Source organism: Stegostoma tigrinum, chromosome 6 (genome assembly GCF_030684315.1).
Source record: "Stegostoma tigrinum isolate sSteTig4 chromosome 6, sSteTig4.hap1, whole genome shotgun sequence".
Classification (NCBI taxonomy): domain Eukaryota; kingdom Metazoa; phylum Chordata; class Chondrichthyes; order Orectolobiformes; family Stegostomatidae; genus Stegostoma; species Stegostoma tigrinum.
This window is the reverse complement of record NC_081359.1, coordinates 77,144,914-77,165,948: the sequence shown is the minus strand read 5'-3', so window position 1 is coordinate 77,165,948 and position 21,035 is coordinate 77,144,914. Positions and strand designations below refer to the sequence as shown.

The window sequence follows — 21,035 nt, the reverse complement described above, 5'->3', positions numbered from 1 at the left end:
TTGTTGTCAATTTGGCTGACTTGGAGTACTTCAATCTCTGTCAACAGTTTTGAGCTCAGGTCCCATTCTTGAACTTCAGTTGGTTGACACCTCACTACAATTTTAGTGCAGTAGTAAAGAATCCCCAGTAACTGTTCCTCTGTCAAACAAGTATTCCGTTTTGGGAGGCTGAGAAGGTGATGGCCCATCAGGTGACCGCAGAAGCAGCAGTAGCCAGAGCAGTGACACCATGGTTGGCCCCGAGGGGATGGACAAAGTGGCATAGAGCAATAGTAATTGAGAGTCAATAGTCTGGGGCATGGGTGCTTCCGTGGCCATGAGAGAGACTCCAGGATGGTATGTTGCCTCCCTAGTGCCAGGGTCATAGATGTGTCTGAGTGGGTACAGGGCATCCTGGAATGGGACGGTAAACGGATAGAAGTCTTTGTCCATATTGGCACAAATGACATAAGTAGGAAGAGTGACAAGGTCCTGCAACAATTCAGGGAGTTAGGTAGTAAACTAAAAACCAGGATTTCTAGGGTGTTAATCTCAGGATTATGGCCTGTGCCACTTGCTGAGGCTAGGAACAGAGAGTATATCTGTACAAATGGTCGAACAGCTAGTGTAGTGGAGACCACTTCAGATATGCGAATCATTCGGATGCCTTCCAGGGAAGGTGGGACCTTTTATGAGAAGTACGGGTCGAATCTGAACTGGATGAGCACCAATATCCTGGCAGGGAGGTTTGATAGTGCCACTTAGGAGGGTTTAAACTAGTGTGGCAGTGGGTTGGGAACTGGAGCAGCAGGTCAATAAATAGAGAGACTGGGGAAAGTCTTTAGACTGAGGCAAGAGGAAGAGCAATCGGGGAAAGGTTACTGAGCTCAGCAGAACTGAAGGCTTGAACTGTATTTGCTTCAATGCAAGAAGTATAACAGGTTAAATGGATGAACTTAGAGCGTGGATTAATGCATGAAGTTATCAAGTTGCTATCATAGAGAAATGGTTGAAAGAGGGAAAGGACTGGCAGCTTAATATTCCAGGATATTGATGTAGAGAGGTGCGAGAGTTGCATCACTCATTAGGGAGCATATCTGAGCTATGTTGAGGGGAAACTCCCTGGAGAGAGTCTGGAGTGGGGCATTATGGGTAAAATTAAAGAATAGAAAGCGTGGAGTCACAGTGCTGGGATTGTACCGCAAACCCCTCGGCTGTCAGCAAGAGATGGAGGAAGCGGTATGGAGTCTGACTCTGAAAAGATGTGAAAATAACAGGGTTGTTGTGGGTGATTTTAATTTTTCTCCCATATTGACTGGGACTCCCTTAGTGCTAGGGGTTTGGATGCAGAGCAATTTGTTAGGTGTGTGCAGGAGGGTATTTTTTTTTTAAATGTTATGTGAATAGTCCAATGAGGGAGTGGTCTATATTGGGACCTGGTATTGGAAAATGATCCTGGCCAGGTGATAAAAGGTTTAGTAGGGGAGTGTTTTGGGATTAGTGCCCATAATTGTGTATGTTTTCAGATACTGAAGGATAAGGACAAGAGTGGACAGTGGATGAAGGTGTTACATTAAGGGAAGGCTAACTATAACTGAATTAGGTAAGAATTGGAGAATGTAAATTGGGAACGGCTGATTTGCGGTAAATCTACATCCGACGTGTGAGACTTCTAAAGACCATTTGATTAGAATGCAGGACAGCCATATACCTGTGAAAAAGGAGGACAGAAATGGCAGGGTTCAGGAACCTTGGATGACAGGGGAAATTGTTAACTTAGTTAAAAAAAAAAGCGTACTTAAGGTCTTGGCAACTAAAAAACAGACAAAGTATAATGTTGTTCCTTTGCTTATGAAGGGAAGCAGAGATAATCGAGGTAGTTAGAGGCTGGTGAGCTTGACATCTGTGGTGGGGAAGCTGCTGGATAAGATACTGAGAGACAAGATTATTCACATTTGGAAGCGAATGGACATGTTACTGATAGGCAGCATGAGTTGTGCGGTGAAGGTGTCTCACCAACTTGATTTGAGTTTTTTTGTGGAGGTGACAAGAATGACGGATTCGGGAACGGCAGTGGATGTTGCCTACATGGACTGTAGTAAAACATTTGATAAGGTACTTCATGGCAGGCTAGTGCAGAAGTTAGCCTGCTCACCCCAGATCCCATGAGACTCTAAGTGGACACGAAACTGGCTTGGTTATAGAAAATGGAGCGGAGAGGTGGAAAGGTGCTTTTTGGAATGGAGATCAGTAACTATTGGTCTTCCACAAGGATCAGTGCTGGGACCTTTGTTTGTAAACATATAAATGATCTAGAGGAAAATATAGGTGGTCTGATTAGTAAGTTTGCGGATGACGCCGAAATTGCCGCCGAAATTGCTGGAGTTCCGGACAATGAGGAGGATTGTCAAAGGATACATCAGGATGTAAATTGTGGATTTGGGCAGAGAAATTGTAGATGGAGTTTAATCTGGAAAGAGGTGAGGTGATGCATTTTGAAAATCAAATTCAAGTGCAAATTATACAATAAATGGCAGAACCCTTAGGAGCATTGACATACGGAGGGATCTGAGTGTACAGGTCCATAGATCCCTGAAAGAGGCAACACAGTTTGGTAAGGTGGTCAAGAAGGTATACAGCATGGCTGTCTTCATTGTCTGGGACATTAAGTATAAATATTAGTAAGTTATGTTACAGCTGAATAAAACTTTTATTGGGCCACATTTGGAATATTGCATGCAGTTCTGTTGGTCACACTACCACAAGGACATGGATGCTTTGGAGAGGGTGCAGAGAAGGTTTACCAGGATGTTGCCTGGTCTGGAGGGTTTTAGGCATGAGGAGAGGTTGGATAACCAGGGATTGTTTCCACTGGAAAGGCAGAGGTTGAGGAGGCCCCCTGATAGATGTCTACAAAATAATGAGAGGCATTGAGAGGGTGGATAGACAGAGGTGCTTTTTTTCCCCAGGGTGGAATGGTCAACTACAAGAGGACACAGGTTCAAGGTGAGAGGGGAGAAGTGTGGGGGAAATGTTTCACGTGTAAGGTGGTGGGTGCCTGGAACACGGGAGATGGAAACAGGCATGTTAGCAACATTTAAGTTGTATCTTGATTGACACGTGAATAGGAGGCAAACAGAGGGTTGGAAACTGCATATGGGCAATAAGTAGAGGGTCTAATTAAAGATTAGGAATCGGCACAGGCTCAGTAGGCTGAAGGGCCTGTTCTTGTGCTGCATTATGCTGTATTTGAGGGAAGAAAAACAGAAAATGCTGATGAAACTCGGCAGGTCTGGAAGCATGAGGGTTAGCACCATTGTCTCACAGCGCCAGGGACCTGGGTTTGATTCCGCCTTCAGGTGACTGCATGCACGTTCCCTCCGTGCCTGTGTGAGTTTCCACTGGGTGCTCTACTTTCCTCCCATTGTCCAGAGATGTTGAGGTTAGGTGGATTGGCCATGATAAATTGCTCAAAGTGTCCAGGGATGTGTAGGCTAGGTAGATTAGCCTCTTGCAATGTAGGGTTATAGGGACAGGATAGAGGGATAGATCTTGGTGGGATGCTGTTCGGAGGGTTGGACTGGACTCTATGGGCTGAATGGCTTGCTTCTATGATCTGTGGAAAGAAAGCAGAGTTAAATGTTTTGAGTCTGGTGACTTTTCATCAGAGCATAGAATGCTGAAATACTAGAGAAATAGTCTTTCAGAATGTCAAATTTTATATCCTCTTGGGTGAATGAAAATAATACAAAGCACTGTTTGAAGATAATGGACGTTTTCCCAGCTGTTCTGGTCAACATTTATTCCCTCAAGTAGCATCACCAAACACACTGTCTGGCTATTATTACAGAGATAGTCGGAACTGCCGATGCTGGAGAAGCCTCCTATTCCTGTGTCAATCAAGATACAACTTAAATGTTGCTAACATGCCTGCTTCCATCTCCTGTGTTCCAGGCACCCAACACGTTACATGAGAAACATTTCCCCCACACTTCTCCCCTCTCACTTTGAGCCTGTGTCCTCTTGTAGTTGACCATTCCACCCTGGGGGAAAAAAGCGCCTCTGTCTATCCACCCTCTCAATGCCTGTCATTATTTTGTAGACATCTATCAGGGCGCCTCCTCAACCTCTGCCTTTCCAGTGAAAACAATCCCTGGTTATCCAACCTCTCCTCATTCCTAAAACCCTCCAGACCAGGCAACCTCCTGGTAAGCCTTCTCTGCACCCTCTCCAAAGCATCCATGTCCTTGTGGTAGTGTGACCAACAGAACTGCATGCAGCATTCCAAATGTGGCCTAACAAAAGTTATGTTACAGCTGATTAAAACTTACTAATTTTTATACTTAATGTCCCAGACAATGAAGACAACCATGCTGTATAACACGGCGTGAAGCTGGATGAATACAGCGGGCCAAGCAGCATCAGAGGAGCAGGAAAGTTGACATTTCGGATGGAGACCCTTCTTCAGAAAGTTTCTTTTGTTATACTTTAGTGGAGGTGTGATTGACAGTGCATTGTTTTTGTAACTCTTATGTTTGGAACATGTTTCATGAAATCAGCTACAGGAGAATTGGGCCTAGATAGCATTTAGATTGCTGACTTTAAAATATCTTGACAAATTACTAACATTTGAAAATGAAGAATAAGTCTGGATTTTTTTTAACTCCGAACTTGGTCAATTTGCATGTTATGATCAGAAATGCACTGCGGTGATGGTGGAAACAGTTTCAGGGAAGATATTGGGGAAAATATTTTCTCAGCCATCAGATTGATTGATTGATTGAATAGCTTTGTCAACGATTCACACACACTGCGGATAGAATGGACTGCTTCTGTATTGTGTCTTCCATGATTTTCTGTCCTGTACTATGCATGACGCAACCTCTTCTGACTGAAAACCCAGATGTCGCCACCACTCTGTGCTCTTCAATGTCGACATTGATCAGAATGTCCACTGCCATTTCCTTCCTCAGTGGTCATTCTAATCTCTTATAGGTTATCTCCAGTGTACTTTAATGAGGCAGCTGTAACTCTTGTACTCTTGTCTGGACGTTAGCAATCTAATGGGTGATTGGTTTCTGTTCTTATAGTTTTATCTTGGAAGCCCAATGTGCTTTGTTTGTCATTAGTCTGAATCTGTTGGATCTGCACTGTGCAGGAAAAGACTGATAGATAAATCATGGCATTAAACTCTCTTCATTCATCTGTTCAAAAATTGTATTGACAACACTTTTAAGGAAAATAAATATACCTGGTGCTCAGAAACTAATGTATTTTGGTCAACAAGTATTCAGAAAGTCCACAGAAGTTCTCAGGTTCAGCCTCAGCTACACATTCTTTTTGGCAGAAATTGAAATAATGTTTGAGCAATGCTGATGAAATATCTACAATCTAAGACTCTCTCAATATGCTCACGATGTGGACTCCTCTGCGTTGGGGAAGTGAAGTGTAGAATGGGTGACTACTTCACAGAAGGTCTACGTTCTGCTTGCAAATGACCCTGAGCTTTTGGTTGCCTGCCACTTTAATACATCACCCTGTTTTCCTGGCTAACATCTCTATCTCAGGCCTGCTGCAGTGTTGCAGCAAAGCTCAGTGCAAGTTGGAAGAACAACACCTCATTTTCTGCTTGGGGCCCCTGCAGCCCTATGGACTCAGTATCAAGTTCAATAATTTTAGGGCCTGAACACACTCATGCCTTAGCTCTCTACCTCACACACCAGGCCTTGATTTCATATAGTCTGCCATTACACACTACCCATTGATAGTCACCAACACTCCCCATTAACAGCGATTCACCCTCCTAGCCAGATTGTTATCAACTCCTCTGTCTGTCCAACTGTTCTTCTGTCTTTGTGCTCTGTCTCCACCTGTTGTTTGGTCGTTACACCCTCTCCCACCCTGTCTTCTGCATATAAACTGACGTTTTCCTAGCTACCGTCTGTTCTGAGCAAGGGTCACTGGACCTGAAATGTTAACACTTATTTTTCTGCATAGATGCTGCCAGACCTGCTGAGCTTTTCCAGCAATCGCTGTTTTTGATCCTGATTTACAGCATCCACAGTTCTTTCGGTTTATAAGACTAAATCAACATTGGAACAATGGTAGAGCATCCCTACTCTCTTGCATATCCCACCATTAAGTTGGATTATGATGGATCTCCACATAAGCTGCACTTACCCATTGCTTAATAGTTTCAAACAAAAATTTGTTTCAATTTTGAAATTTTCAATTTTTTAAATACTTGTTTGTAGAATAGCGTAGAATTATCTTTATTGCAGTGTCTATCTTTTTATGGTGCCATCTTAAGTACAAACACTAAGTACAAATCATGGATGCAAAAGAGGAATAGAAAGTAATTACATTACTTAGAGCTTTTTAAAAAAAGTTAGAAATAAGACATTTTTGAAGGATTGACATTGTGGTCAGGTAAAAAATTTCAAAGAAACATGTACGTTGCAGCAGCTCATTGCAGGGCCTTCACACGTGGTCTGACTGCCTGGATCAGGGTCTGATCCAACAGCTGTCCCTGCTCCATTCCAAGCCTCCAGCCTGCTCCATACCGACACTTAGCTGTTCCAAGGTAAGTTACAGGACTGCATCCCCTGGCACTGAAGGCTCAGTCTGCATTTGCTCTCCCTAATTGCCCTGGAGCAGGTGGTGATTTGTTGTCATCTTGCACTATTGCAGTCCTTGGGGTGTAGGGACATCAACAGTGTTATTAGGAAGGGAGTTCCAGGATTTTCACTCTAATAATGCAAGACTGCTGGGTAGGAAATTGCTTAGCCTCAACAAATCTGCACTTTTTGTGTTAACTCTAGCCTTCTGTCTTCCAGCTCCTTTTAGATGAAGGCTGACATATTTTGCTCTTGTTCCGTAGCTTTGAGTGATTTCTGGTCTTCTAAATCTGTCCTTTTCCACCATTGCTCCTAGTTTCTTAGAACAGAGTGGTTTCTAGATTATATCTATCCTGGTTTCTGAGTGGATGACTATATTTCCTGAAAATGAACTTCATTTTGTCCACACTCCCAATCTGTCAAAGTTACTTAGCAACTTGCTTCCTCCCACCTAGACTCTAACACTTAGCATTGTCAGAAAATTTGGATATATATCTCCCTATTCTGTGATGAAGGTTCAAAATGTATTATTTGGAAATTTGCGTTCTAAGGTAGATCTTTAAGCATGGATGTGTATTTCTGTAACGTGTGGGTCAAGAAAGGAAAAACTCAATATCATTTTTCAGTTCTATGGGTGGCACGGAGGTGCCTGAAAATTTGTTTAGATGCTTTTAATTGGGACTTTTAAAAATCCTCAAGTTGAATAGGTCAGCACTTTAGAAAACAGTAAAAGAGACAATAAAATTGGCTTACTGTGCAGCAACAAGATGTCCTATGAAGCAGAAACATTTAGAAAAACTGACCATCCAGAAGGGCAGAGAGTATGCAGGTTTCTTTTTTATACAGACAGGTCATTGTATCCAAAAAAAACACCCTGCATGACGAGCAGTGCAGTTTCGCAGTCTGAACAGTTATGGTGGATGAAAACAAATCCTAGGTAGTTTAATGACAGTGACTGGAAGCTCCAGAAACACATGACTGTGAAATAGGAGTACAAGGAGTCCATCGTAAGAAAGAAGTGAGTGATGTTAGAGATAGTAGGAACTGCAGACGCTGGAGAATCCGAGATAATGACGTGTAGAGCTGGATGAACACAGCAGGCCAAGCAGCAACTTAGGAGCAGGAAAGCTGACATTTCAGGCCTAGACCCATCATCAGAAATGGGGGAGGGGGAGAGGGTTCTGAAATAAATAGGGAGAGAGGGGGAGGCGGATCGAAGATGGATAGAGAAGATAGGTGGAGAGGAGACAGACAAGTTAAAGGGGCGGGGATGGAGCCAGTAGAGGTGAATGTAGGTTGGTAGGTATGGAGGGGATAGGTCAGTCCGGGGAGGATGGACAGGCCAAGGGGGCGGGATGAGGTTAGTCAGTAGGAAATGGAGATGCGGCTTGAGGTGGGAGGAGGGGATAGGTGAGAGGAAGAGTGATGTTAGCAGTTTAAGGGTCTGATGAAGAGACCTTGACTGAAGAAGATGGCATTCCATGAATGTAGAGATTAGCCGGGAAGAAACCCAAGGAAGTTTAAAGTTGAAACAGGCTGATCCTTCATTTGTAAGATTTCTTGTAAGATTATTGAGAATTGAGTCTTTATTTCTGCTATGTGTAATAAGACAATTTCAATGGTTATTTTGTAGCATAATAGTGTTCTTTTGTGTGCAATAAACATTTATCTTTTATTAAAGATACATTGATAGCCTCTTTGCAAATATGTTTAGTAATTGATTGATAAATAATAAAAAAAACTTATGGTCTTTCATGCTCTGGGATCTGGCTTGTCCATTACTGTCAACTTGGATCATAGCAATTTCTTTTCACTATGCCATTGATAAATGCGTTGGTAAGGTTGACATCCCAGTGTTGATGTCTGGGAGATGCAATTTATCAAATCTGGTGAACTGGCACGTACAGCCATTAGTCCTACTGTGTTTTCGACCTTCCAACTAATTCTCTACTCATCACTGTTACAGAAGAGGGAATTTGATTCCTTTTCCTAAACTAGCTTCACATGAAACATTACTTGTGCTTATATTTTGAACAATTATTTACAATGCAATGATAAAAGTCTTGGCTGCTTGGAATACTAGATGTGTTTGCTGCCGATCCAATATGTTGTTAGACATAATAGAAGTGATTATTGAATCAGCCCCATAGCTCAGCATAATACGGACAGATGTGCTGATTGGTGAATGCTGCAACATACTGCCTGTGGATCCCAAGATGCTGGAAGGGGAAATCCTTAATATTACATTAGTTATCTATTTAAGTATTCCTAATCAGTCTGCATAATTTATTACACTGAGTGATATACTACTTGGTCAGGCATGCTCTTTTGTAAAGCATCCATTTTATCTGGCAGTGGCACTACCAGCCCACTGCTGCAGCTTGCACTTCTGTCATTGCCTGACTTCCCATCGGTCTGGAAAAATTATCTCTCTTACATTAATGGCTCTTTTGTTGCGCTGAAGGTTATTTATTTTGTAAACCTGAAAGACTGCTGATAACTATGTATGTGTGCTCCACATGCATTGAACAAAAGCGTGTCTGTCAGTCATTGTTTAGAGAGCATTGTGCTGCTTTCAGCAGCTTAATTTACTGTGAGTACAGCCTTGCTGTTTGATTAAACTTCTAACATCTGCCATTGGCGAGCATAAATTGTGTTCACTTCAAATTACTGAGTGGCTTCTCTCTGGTCTGAACACTAGGAGCTGGCTGTTCATCTTCGGGCTACGAGAAGGCTGATGATGAGATGTCTGCAACGACATCCACAGAGTTGGATCAAGCAGGCCGAGTTATCAATATCAACCTGCCTCAGATAACTAAATTCTGTGACAACCATGTCAGGTGAGTAAACATTAAAATTCATTGTGCAGGGTAAGATAGCTACAGTCGCATGTTGAAGGCTAAGTGTTGTTTTTCTTGACCGAGTTGGAGTTTTTGAATTACTTATTGACTCTCAGTATGTTCCTTATTCCAATATGATTGCTAATTAATAGAAGACTTACTGCCTATTTGTGGGGAAACCCAATTAGATATTCAGTGGAATAATTTGTTTCTTCAAGGTATATAAAATTAAAACTGAGTAAAGATGATTGAGAGAAAAAGTGATTTTTGATGAGTGATGGAATATCTGCCTAGAGATATTGAACTGCATTCAAAAATAGCGGATTCCTGTATTTTAATTTCACTAGCTAATAAGTGTTCTTCTGTTAAAATATACCAAAAACCAAAGTTGCAGATTGTTCCCAAATTTCTAAGTTATCAAATGCTTCAGTTCATCTTGGGTTTGAGTTTGTTTGCAATTAATTTTGCTGTAACTTAAAACACTTGCATGGAAAGAGATATGTTCTCCTTTTAGTCTTTGGCTTTAGAAATGGGTTATGGGGTTAAGTATACGATGTACTGTGAATTTATTTGGGGACGTTTTTAGAAACTTGTTTTAAACATGAAAGCATGTTATTTTTGCTTTTTAAAAGCAATTCCAAAAGCGATTCTGCAGTATTTGCCTTTGAAAGTTCATGGTATCTCTTGGATATCGGGACAGGGAAACTAATGAAAGTTGTTTGAAGGGAATACTAAACATGCAAGTCTCAAAGTCACCAATGTTAGATGTATTACAAGAGTGAAGTGCTGTTTGATAATATTACAAAAGAGATGGCAGAATGAGCAGCATCTGTACAGGTGGATTTTGAATAGTGGACCAGCAGTCTTGTCTAGGGGAATCAACTGGAAACATTTTGAGCAATATTGTGGTATGTGAATGGAAATCTGAAATGTTTTTGAAGTTCATGTAATTTCATATTTGTAGGTCTTTTGACTCAAGTTCAGGTTAGTTTTTAGGGAGATCGTAGCCCAATTTATTTATTTTGTGGTGCTAAAAAAGTATTTAAACTTCTGAAGGATCACTTTGAAATAGACAGTTTTTCAGTATAATTCAAGTTCTGTGCGATCAATTGAGTATTTGTGAACTTCTGAAACTAGTTGAGTATCTCCAGAGAACAAGGTAAGAATTTGGGCTTAATTACTAAAGTTATAGTGCTGGGAAAGATTTCTAAAAGACAGCAAAATATGAATCTCCTCCATTGAATCACCTGTGTCATAACCTGCCTTGCTGTTGCGTTGTATATTGTACCAGGAAATCAATATGCTGAGTATCTGGGAATTATTACAAAGTCTCTGTTTCATCAGAAGTGAAAAAGATAGGAAGAATTACAAAAGCAAAGCTTCACCTGAGGATATCACCATGCAATCAAATAGGTTTGAAGAGTAGTCACTATTGAAATGCAGAGAAACGTGGCAAAGTGTAACAAAGTTCCACCGACAATGCAGTGTGGCAGTGATCAGATAATGTGTTCCAGTGATTGCAGTAGAGGAATAAATACTGGCTGGATCTCTCTTTGCAAATTATGTCAAGGAACCTTTTGAAGACCAGCAAGCAGCAGTTCAAGCAGGCAGCTGATTATCACCTTCTCCAGGGATGGGCAATAAATGCTGGCCAACCAGTGATGTTTGCATCCGATGACTGACTGAATTTAAAAAAAACGAGGGTAGACATAGCCTCTGTTTATCATCTCTCCCAATCTCCAATAATGCTGAGGGAGTGCTGCACTGTTTTGAAATACCAGTCTAGATTTTGTGCTTAGATTTTTGAACTGAGATCTGAACCTACACTTTGCCAGGGTTATGATCATTATGCCGTCACTGACATCTAATCCATCTTTTAAGGAAATATTACAGACGAGCCAAGTACATGAGGTAGAGCTATTATCTGAACTGTAAGAATTGAGATTGCAGCCTTAATTGTTTACTTGGCAGCTTTCATGTTTTTTTTATGATTCACAACAACATAAGCTCCAGTTGCTATTATCTTTGACTTAACATGTTTAATGTTAATGGCATTATATAAAGAAGTGTTCTGCAGTTGAGTTAAATTCTTTGCATGAATTGTAAATGTTTTTAAATCTGAATAAAATCAACTTGAATGGTGTATGTACTGTCCAACAAACCAGGACTATAAACAATGGAACACTCCATAGGATTGTAATGATAATAAAAAAGCATCAGTGACATCTCCATAAAAATAAATGTGGATTGCAGCAATTCAAGGAGGCAGATCGCCACTACCTTTTCATGGGCAACTAGGGATGGGCAATAAATGCTAGGCAGCTAGTGATTCCCGCATCCAACAAATGAATGTTAAAAAATCCTGTATAAAGCAATTTGGAGGAATTGGAGATTGCTCATCAAATTAATTGGAATTAGCTTGAAGGAGTTTTTGTGAGGGAGTGAACTGTGAAGTTGTCTGTGCTGTTGATGATATTAGGAAAAACTAATGGTTTAGGAAATGGGAAATCTGGTGTACCTCTGATTAACTTGAATTTGAGAGATAACAATCGTGTTTTGAGAACTGCATAGTAATCATTCGATTTCTGCTGTAGCTACTGTACATTATACATGCTAAGTTGTTTCTCTGGAATTGTCTGATTCACTAGAGCTTATTTAAAAAATTACTATTCTTTTATCAGCATTTGCTGTTCTCCTGTCCAGCATGTTTGATGCTGAAATCAAGTTTTGACATGTCACCTGCATCTCTTATTTTTAAATTGTCGTCTCTGTAGAAAGGGTAAGAAAATTGGGTCATTCTGGTCATTTGTAAAGTAACAGTCACTTTGCACTTTGAAAGCATGTTTGCTTTTCAACAATATTTATGCTCAGGACATTCTGGTATATTCTTTAGATAAAATAGATTTAATTTTTCACTGTTAATTTACTTTGTGCACATAGGCTTTAACTGAACTTCCAGATTTATTTTGTAACAGTTGTGGTATCACTATGGTCTCCCATATGTCATTTCTTTGTTCCCACAGAAACTATTTTCTTAGAATGCTCCACAATTTAGACAAATGCCTATACTGTGATACCCATGGTGTTGCTGTAAACATACCAATCTCACACAGCCAGCTGCAACTCCAAAATAAACTCTGCTGAGACTCACTAACATTAGTGATGAGGAAGAGATTATTTTACTGGGCCTTTCTAACCATAATGATAACCAAAATACCTACTGGTGTTACTAGGGCAGTAGTTTTAATACAAGATAAAAGCAACTCAGTGCTGGATTTTTGGAGAAAAGAATAAGCGTTAGGATGGTGAAGCACGCAAGTGACTCAAGTTTCTTCTGTTCAACAATTCACTGCGGAGGTGGTGACCATTCAAGCCCTGGGGAAATAGGACTAATACATGTGAGAGCTCGGGGGAGCACGCAGCTTACTGAAAGACAAGTGATGTTGAAGCTTCAGAAATTGTTTAAGGACAGTTAATTGAAAAGGATTAATTAAGGGGAGCCAGCATGGATTTGTTGAGGGCAACTTCTATTTAAGTGGAGTGCAATAGAGAGAAGTAGAGGAACCTGTGTGTATATGTGCAGACATCATTGGAGGTGGTGGGATAGAATGAGTGTGTTAAATGATGCAAACAGCGCCATGGGCTTTATTAATAGGGGCATAAGAGTACAAAAGCAAGCAACTCTTTCAAACTTGTAAAGAGCTCTGGTTCAACCTCCAACTATCGTGTTTGGCTCTGGTCACCATGTGTTAGACAGAATGTGTACATTTCAGAATGTACAGAAGAGATTCACAGTAATGATTTTGGTGATGAGGACAAAGGAATTAGGTGTTGGAGTAGGCTCATCAGTCGCTAGTCCTTAACTATCCACACATGATGGTCTTTTCATCCCAGCTATTATTCAATGGGCCTAGTGTGTCCTTAGTTTAATGAGAACAAAACTGCATATAATATACTGGGATAGCAGGAACTGCAGATGCTGGAGTGTGAGATTACACAGTGTAGAGCTGGAGGAACACAGCAGGCCAGGCAGCATCAGAGGAATAGGAAAGTTGACATTTCAGGTCTGGGCCCAAATTCAGAAGAGGCATGAGGGGAAAAGGAGCTCAGAAATAAATAAAGGAGGGTAGGGGCTGAGGGAAGGTAGGTGGGATGGTGATGATGAGTGCATGTAGGCAGTGGTTGGAATTGGTCATTGAGGTGGGAGTAAAGGATAACCTTACTGTGAAGCCTCTTCCAAGTATGCCCACTTCGAAGAAGTTGTATTTTACCAGTTTCAAAATCTCCCCATCCCTGACCTCATCCCATGACAAACCCACCCCCTTCCCCATCCCCGCATTCTTGACCTAACACAACTGGTCCATCTTCTCTCGCACCCTTCTGCTCCTCCCACCTTGCTGACTAATCCCCACCACTACCTACCTGCACTCACGTATCACCATCCTACCTACTTTCCCCACCCCCATTTCTCCTCGCTTTCCTTTTCTCTGTCTCTCTGTCTCTCCTCCTCCCCATTTCTGAAGAAGGGTTCTGACCCAAAATATCATCTTTGCTGCTCCTCTGATGCTTCCTGGCCTGCTGTATTCCAGCAGCTCCACACTGTTATCTCTATACTCTGGGTATAGTTTCAGCAACACTGTGTACAACTGTAGCTAATCTTCCCTACTTATACAGTGTATTTCATTTAAAATAAATGATGACATTACATCTGCCTTGCTGATTGCTTGCAGCATGCTGTGATGTTGGCGTAATTCATGTATTAGGACAGCCAGATCTCTCTGTACCACAGAATTCTGTAATCTCTCTTTATTTAAGTAATATTTTCCATTTTGTATTCTTTGTCCCAAGGTGATCTGCTCAAGATTTTGTTTATTCATGACACGTGGACATTGCTGCCTAATCAGCATTTATTGTCGGTCCTACTGTACATCAGAGACATGTCAGAGATGGCCATAAGACTACTCAGGCCCCTACGTAACAGGGGAACCCACAAACCACTATCAGCTTGCAACCACTAGTGAAATACAGGATCCCATACCCACAATTAATATAACTAACGTACAATAAAAGATACCATGCAAGGACTGTGAAAAACATTACATAGGCCAAATTAGAAGAAAACTGAGAGTAAGGATACACAAACACCAAATAGCCACCAAGAAACACGACTGATTCTCACTGTTCTCAATACACACTGACACAGAAGGACAGAAACTCAACTGGAACAAGACATCCATAATAGCATGAGCCAAACAGATATGCTAGGGAATTCCTGGAGGCCTGATATTTCAACTGGAACTCCATCAACAATCACATTGAATTGGACTTGATATACAAACTGCTAAAAAACAGAACCGGAAGTAATGCCAAACACCCCAGTAAACCGAGGCATATAAATACCAATTGGGATAGAATGCCAGCACTTCACTGGGAGCGCACTGACAATGTTACCAAGCAGGGTGATAAAACATCTGCGACCGAACACACAGACTTGGCAAGCAAGTCTACAACCTCAATCATACAATACTTCCCAGTATCCTGTAATTCATAGTGTAATCCCCTACCTTGTTAGCCTTCAAGCGCATTACCTCTTGCTTCGAGTCATATAGTACGGAAACAGATCCTTAGGCTCAACTCGTCCGTGCTGACCAGGTTTCCCAAACTGAACTAGCCCCATGTGCCTGTGTTTGGCCCACATCCCTCTAAACCTTTCCTATCCATATACCTGTCCAAATGTCTTTTAAATGTTGTAATTGTACTCGCCTCTACCACTTCCTCTGGCAGTTCATTACAGACACACACCACCTTCAGTGTGAAAAAGTTGTTCCTCAGGTCCCTTTTAAATCTTTTCCCTCTCACTTTAAATGTATGCCCTCTAGTTTTAGACTCCCCTACTCTGGGGGAAAAGACCTTGGCTATTCACTTTTTCAATGTCCACCCCCAGTCATCTTAGAAGCCTCTATAAATGTCACCCCTCAGCCTCCTACTCTTCAGGGAAAATAATTCCAGCATGTCCAGCTTCTCGGTATAATTCAAAATCTATTTCGCATCTTTTCCAGTTTAATAACATCCTTTCTATACTAGGACAATCAAAGTTGTATGCAGTACTCCTAATGTGGCCCCCCCGCCAATGTCTTGTACAACGGTAACATGACATCCCAACTTCTGTACACTTTGTTCTGACCAATGAAGGCAAGCGTGCCAAATTCCTTCTTCACCCCCAACCATCAACACCAACCCTGACCCCGGTTTCTACTTCCAAGGAACTATGTACCTACAACCCTAGGTCTGTTCAACACCAGTCTGCAATGCCCTAACATTAACTGTTAAGTCCTGCCCTGATGTGTCTAACCAAAATGCAACACTTCTTATTTTATCTAAATTATACTCCATTTGGCATTCCTTGGCACACTTCTCCATTTGCCACTGTTCTGACCACGTGACAACTCCACTGATATCCTCTTGCAGTTTATGGCTATCCTGTTTAATATTTTCAAGACATTGGTAATCCTCTTGATCATAAATAAAAGTGATTTCAGTCCAAATCACTAACGTATACCATAAACAGTAAGGACTGGAGCATCAAGCCCTACATGAAAAGGCTTCCAATCAGAAAAATATCCCTCTGCTTCCTGCCTCTTCGTGCATTTTGATTGAACATGCCACTTTGCCTTGGATACCAGAGTTCTTCCCAGATGTCCAAGTTCTTTAAGGACCGCAACTTTCCCCCCATGGTGATCGAGAACGCCCTTGACCGCGTCTCCCGCATTTCCCGCGACACATCCCTCACACCCCGCCCCCGCCACAACCGCCCCAAGAGGATCCCCCTCGTTCTCACACACCACCCTAACAACCTCCGGATACAACGCATTATCCTCCGACACTTCCGCCATTTACAATCCGACCCCACCACCCAAGACATTTTTCCATCCCCTCCCCTGTCTGCTTTCCGGAGAGACCACTCTCTCCGTGACTCCCTTGTTCGCTCCACACTGCCCTCCAACCCCACCACACCCGGCACCTTCCCCTGCAACCGCAGGAAATGTTACACTTGTCCCCACTCCTCCTCCCTCACCCCCATCCCAGGCCCCAAGATGACATTCCACATTAAGCAGAGGTTCACCTGCACATCTGCCAATGTGGTATACTGCATCCACTGTACCCGGTGCGGCTCCCTCTACATTGGGGAAACCAAGCGGAGGCCTGGGGACCGCTTTGCAGAACACCTCCGCTCAGTTCGCAACAAACAACTGCACCTCCCAGTCGCAAACCATTTCCACTCCCCCTCCCATTCTCTAGATGACATGTCCATCATGGGCCTCCTGCAGTGCCACAATGATGCCACCCGAAGGTTGCAGGAACAGCAACTCATATTCCGCCTGGGAACCCTGCAGCCATATGGTATCAATGTGGACTTCACCAGTTTCAAAATCTCCCCTTCCCCTACTGCATCCCTAAACCAGCCCAGTTCATCCCCTCCCCCCACTGCACCACACAACCAGCCCAGCTCTTCCCCCCCCACCCACTGCATCCCAAAACCAGTCCAACCTGTCTCTGCCTCCCTAACCGGTTCTTCCTCTCACCCATCCCTTCCTCCCACCCCAAGCCGCACCCCCATCTCCTACCTACTAGCCTCATCCCACCTCCTTGACCTGTCCGTCTTCCCTGGACTGACCTATCCCCTCCCTACCTCCCCACCTACACTCTCTCCACCTATCTTCTTTACTCTCCATCTTCGGTCCGCCTCCCCCTCTCTCCCTATTTATTCCAGTTCCCTCACCCCATCCCCCTCTCTGATGAAGGGCCTAGGCCCGAAACATCAGCTTTTGTGCTCCTGAGATGCTGCTTGGCCTGCTGTGTTCATCCAGCCTCACATTTTGTCATCTTGGAATCTCCAGCATCTGCAGTTCCCATTATCTCTCTTCTTATTTTCTGGCCCCGTTTGCCAAAAAGGGCCTGATCAAAAGTATTTCTAATGTCCATGCAGCCCACATCAAAAATATCACTCATGCCAACACTTGCAGTTACCCCCTGAAACATCCAATCAAATTAGTCTAAGACAACCTTCACTTAACAAACCCATACTGAGTATCTCTGATTAGTTCTCCAGCTGCACACACTTTTTGTCTCAGAATTATTTCTAGTAAAATTTTCCACCACCCAGGTTAGACTGACTTGCTTGTAATTTTCTTGTCTATCCCTTTCTCCTTTTATTAATAATGAGCCAACATTAATAGTCCTCCAAGTCTTTGGCATCTCACCTCTGGCCAGAGAATACATGGAAGTTATTAACAGGTCCCCGATATCTCCTCCCTTAACTTCCTACTGCTGACATACCGAAATATGGTTGACGTTTAAATGTCTAAGCAAGTCACTCAGTTCAAGAATTCTTACAGATGGACACAAGTGATGATTTCATTCCATGATAAAGAATATAGAACCTGCACAGATAACAGGACAGGTCATGTGTTGAAATTGCAGGATGTTGAAATTGATGTACACCTGTGAAGACCCAAGGCAAACATGTTTGAAACTTGCAGAACTTCAGTTCAGTTAATTAACTGATGTCTGAGCTTGAGACTCGCAATGCAACAGTTTCCTCGATACTTTGTTCCAAAGAGAGCCACAAAGAGAGACTACAGCCTTTTGATATAGTTCATAGTCCTGAATGGGGTGTCTGCGTGCATGCATGTATGTGTTGGGGGGAAGGGGGTAACGCTACAAATTAGGTATGCAAAGGGACATAAACAATAGTGGTGCAGCCTCAGCCATTGCAATCACCCAGCAGCAACTTATATGGCTCAAAATGGGAACTGAAGTATGAATAAACAAGTGATTATGGTGCAAAAACAGAAACTGCTGGAGAAACTCAGCACACCCAGCAATGTCTGTGGAGAGAAAGCCAGTGTCAACCTTGAGTCCAATGACCCTTCTTCGGAACGGCTTCAAATTTCCAGCATCTCCAGTTCTTTGTTTTATTAAAATGATTAAGACACCCTGGTACAAGAAGCCATTCAAGTCAGGGGGCCTAATAGGAATGGAGTGGAAATAGGAGACAACGTACTACAGGGGATTGACAAATTTTTCTGCAGTAGAGAGTGAAAATCCAGAACATGATGCCTGATTGATTCCAGGGCTCAGAACACTTGCTGTTGGGAGAAACGGGTTTTAATTCAGACTGTATTTTTGGCGCAGTCTTCACTTGAACCTTTCACTTGAACCTTGCTGGGACCAGTATTCTGCTATAATTAACTGAAGTGGTAGAGAAGGCTTTAACTTATATAGTAGGTTGAGAGAACAGGTGAGGAAAGGTAAATTTGAGGAAGAGGACAAGGTAAACCGTCAAGGGAGCAATGAGAGTAACAATAATCATATCATGACTGGAAAAAGGTTTGATGGTATATTCTCATGTTTGTTTGACACCTCTTCCACCTTCATCATTCACTGCCTTCATTGCTGATACACAGTAGTAGCTGAACATAGCATCCATGAGATGCACAGCAACTAACCCATAAAATGTTCCTTTAACAGCACCATCCAATCTTGTGAACTTGAAAAAGGGTAGCAGATGTCTTGGCATACCACCACCTGAAAGCTCTCCTCCAAGTTACAGGCTATCCTGACTTGAAGCTATATTGTCAGATCTTGCATGGACCAGCTGAAGGCACTCATTGATATCTACAACTTCTCTCTCGTACAAGCCGAAGACTCCACCAGCTTCAAGAAGACCACCTTCTTCATCCCGATACCTAAGAAATCACATGCAACAGAGCTTCTCCAAGGATGCATTCTCAGCCCCCTACTGTACTCCCTGTACACAATGACTATGTTGCCAAATTCCAAACAAATACCACATACAAGTTTGCTGATGACACCATCGTGGTAGAACAGATATCACACAACAGCAAGTCAGAATACAGAAAGGAGACAGAGCGGTTGCTGATGTGGTGCGATGATAACCTCCCTCTCAATGTCAACAAAACTAACAAACAGATGTTTGATTTCACAAAGAAAGGTGGTAAACTTGCCCCCATCTACGTCTAACAGAGCGACAGTTGAGAAGGTTGACTGCATCAAGCTCCTAGCAGTGATGATAACCACAACTTGTCCTAGACTTCCCATGTAGATGCGATGATCAAGAAGACACAACAATGTCTCTTGCAACTTAGAAAATTTAGACATGTGCATAAGGACCCTCTCAAACTTTTACAGATGCACCATAGAATGCATTCTGTCCAGGTGCATAACGACCTAGTACAGCAGCTGTTCTGCCAGGATCACAAGAAACTGCAGAAGGTCGTACGCACTGCCCAGACCAACAGTGAAGCTACCCTCTCATTCACAGATTTCATTAATGCTTCTCATTGCCACAGAAAGGCTGTCAACGTTGTCAAAGACCCATCTCACCCTGGTAGTGCTCTCCTACAACCTCTTCCATCAGGCAGAAGATGCAGAAGTTTGAACACATGCACCACAGATTAATGAACAGCTTCTTCCCTGCTGTTGTTAGACTGATGAATGAACTATCTAACTTCAAATAATGTTAATCTTGCTCGTGTTGATCTTATCTAGCACACATCCTGTCCGGTGTAACCCCAATGCCTTACTAGTGTGTTATCATATTAGAGATATGTCACATTGGTTCTGCTGGAACCTCAATTGTTTACGATCCATATCCATGAATTGGATAAAAGTTATTTTTCACCAACCTGTTCAGCAATGTTGTGTCATGGCTGGAGCAGCTGGGACATGAACCTGGGCCTTTTGGCACAGAGGTAGGGACACTACTGCTGTGCAGCAGAGGCCCATAAGGTCCAAATGTATGGTTGCTGCATTTGCTCACTTAGACCAAAATGTGTCGGAAAGTAGCTTACCAAGAAGTAAAAATCTACAGAGAGATTGAGATAGGTTAAATGAGTGGGGAAAATATTGACAAATGGAATATGTTGTGTCAAATTTGTCTATTTTGCCAAGAAGAACAGATTATGAACACATTGATTTGAGTTGACAGGAACTGCAGAACTCTGTGATGCAGAGAGATCTGAATGTCTGAATACATGAAGGACCAAAAGTTAACTTGTTGAAGTAACATCTACACCACACAAATACTAGGCAATGACCATCTCCACTAAGAAACAGTGGAATATTCTCTACTTTAGCTGATTGGATGCAGCTCCAGCAACACTGAAGAAGCTTGACACCATCCAGGACAAAGCAGACCACTTGATTAGAATTAAATATCCAAGCATCCATGCCGCCCTCCACTGATGTTGAATAGCTGCAGAATCTACTATTTACAAGATTCATTGTAGAAATTCACAAAGATCCTTTAGACAGCAATTTCCAAACCCACGATGATAAAGCCTGGAGCTGGATGAACACAGCAGGCCAAGCAGCATCTTGGGAGCACAAAAGCTGATGTTTCGGGCCTAGACCCTCTGAAACGTCAGCTTTTGTGCTCCTAAGATGCTGCTTGGCCTGCTGTGTTCATCCAGCTCCACACTTTGTTATCTCGGATTCTCCAGCATCTGCAGTTCCCATTATCTCTACACTTTCCAAAGCCACGCCCACTTCCATCTCAAGAGACAAGGGCAGCAGA

The 21,035-nt window shown here is 42.4% G+C and overlaps 1 protein-coding gene across 3 annotated transcripts in view; it reads left to right on the top strand.

Annotated features, from left to right (window-relative positions):
* The window catches only part of atp8a2 (ATPase phospholipid transporting 8A2), a 498,882-nt gene that overhangs the window by 84,465 nt on the left and 393,382 nt on the right, over positions 1-21,035 (top strand). For 2 of the 3 annotated variants that reach the window (XM_048533131.2, XM_048533132.2), the window contains one exon: positions 9,298-9,436. In XM_048533131.2, the coding sequence (XP_048389088.1) occupies positions 9,298-9,436 (139 nt within the window). Of the gene's footprint in view, positions 1-9,297; positions 9,437-21,035 lie in introns of those variants that run through there. The other variant, XM_059646682.1, reaches the window with a different exon arrangement.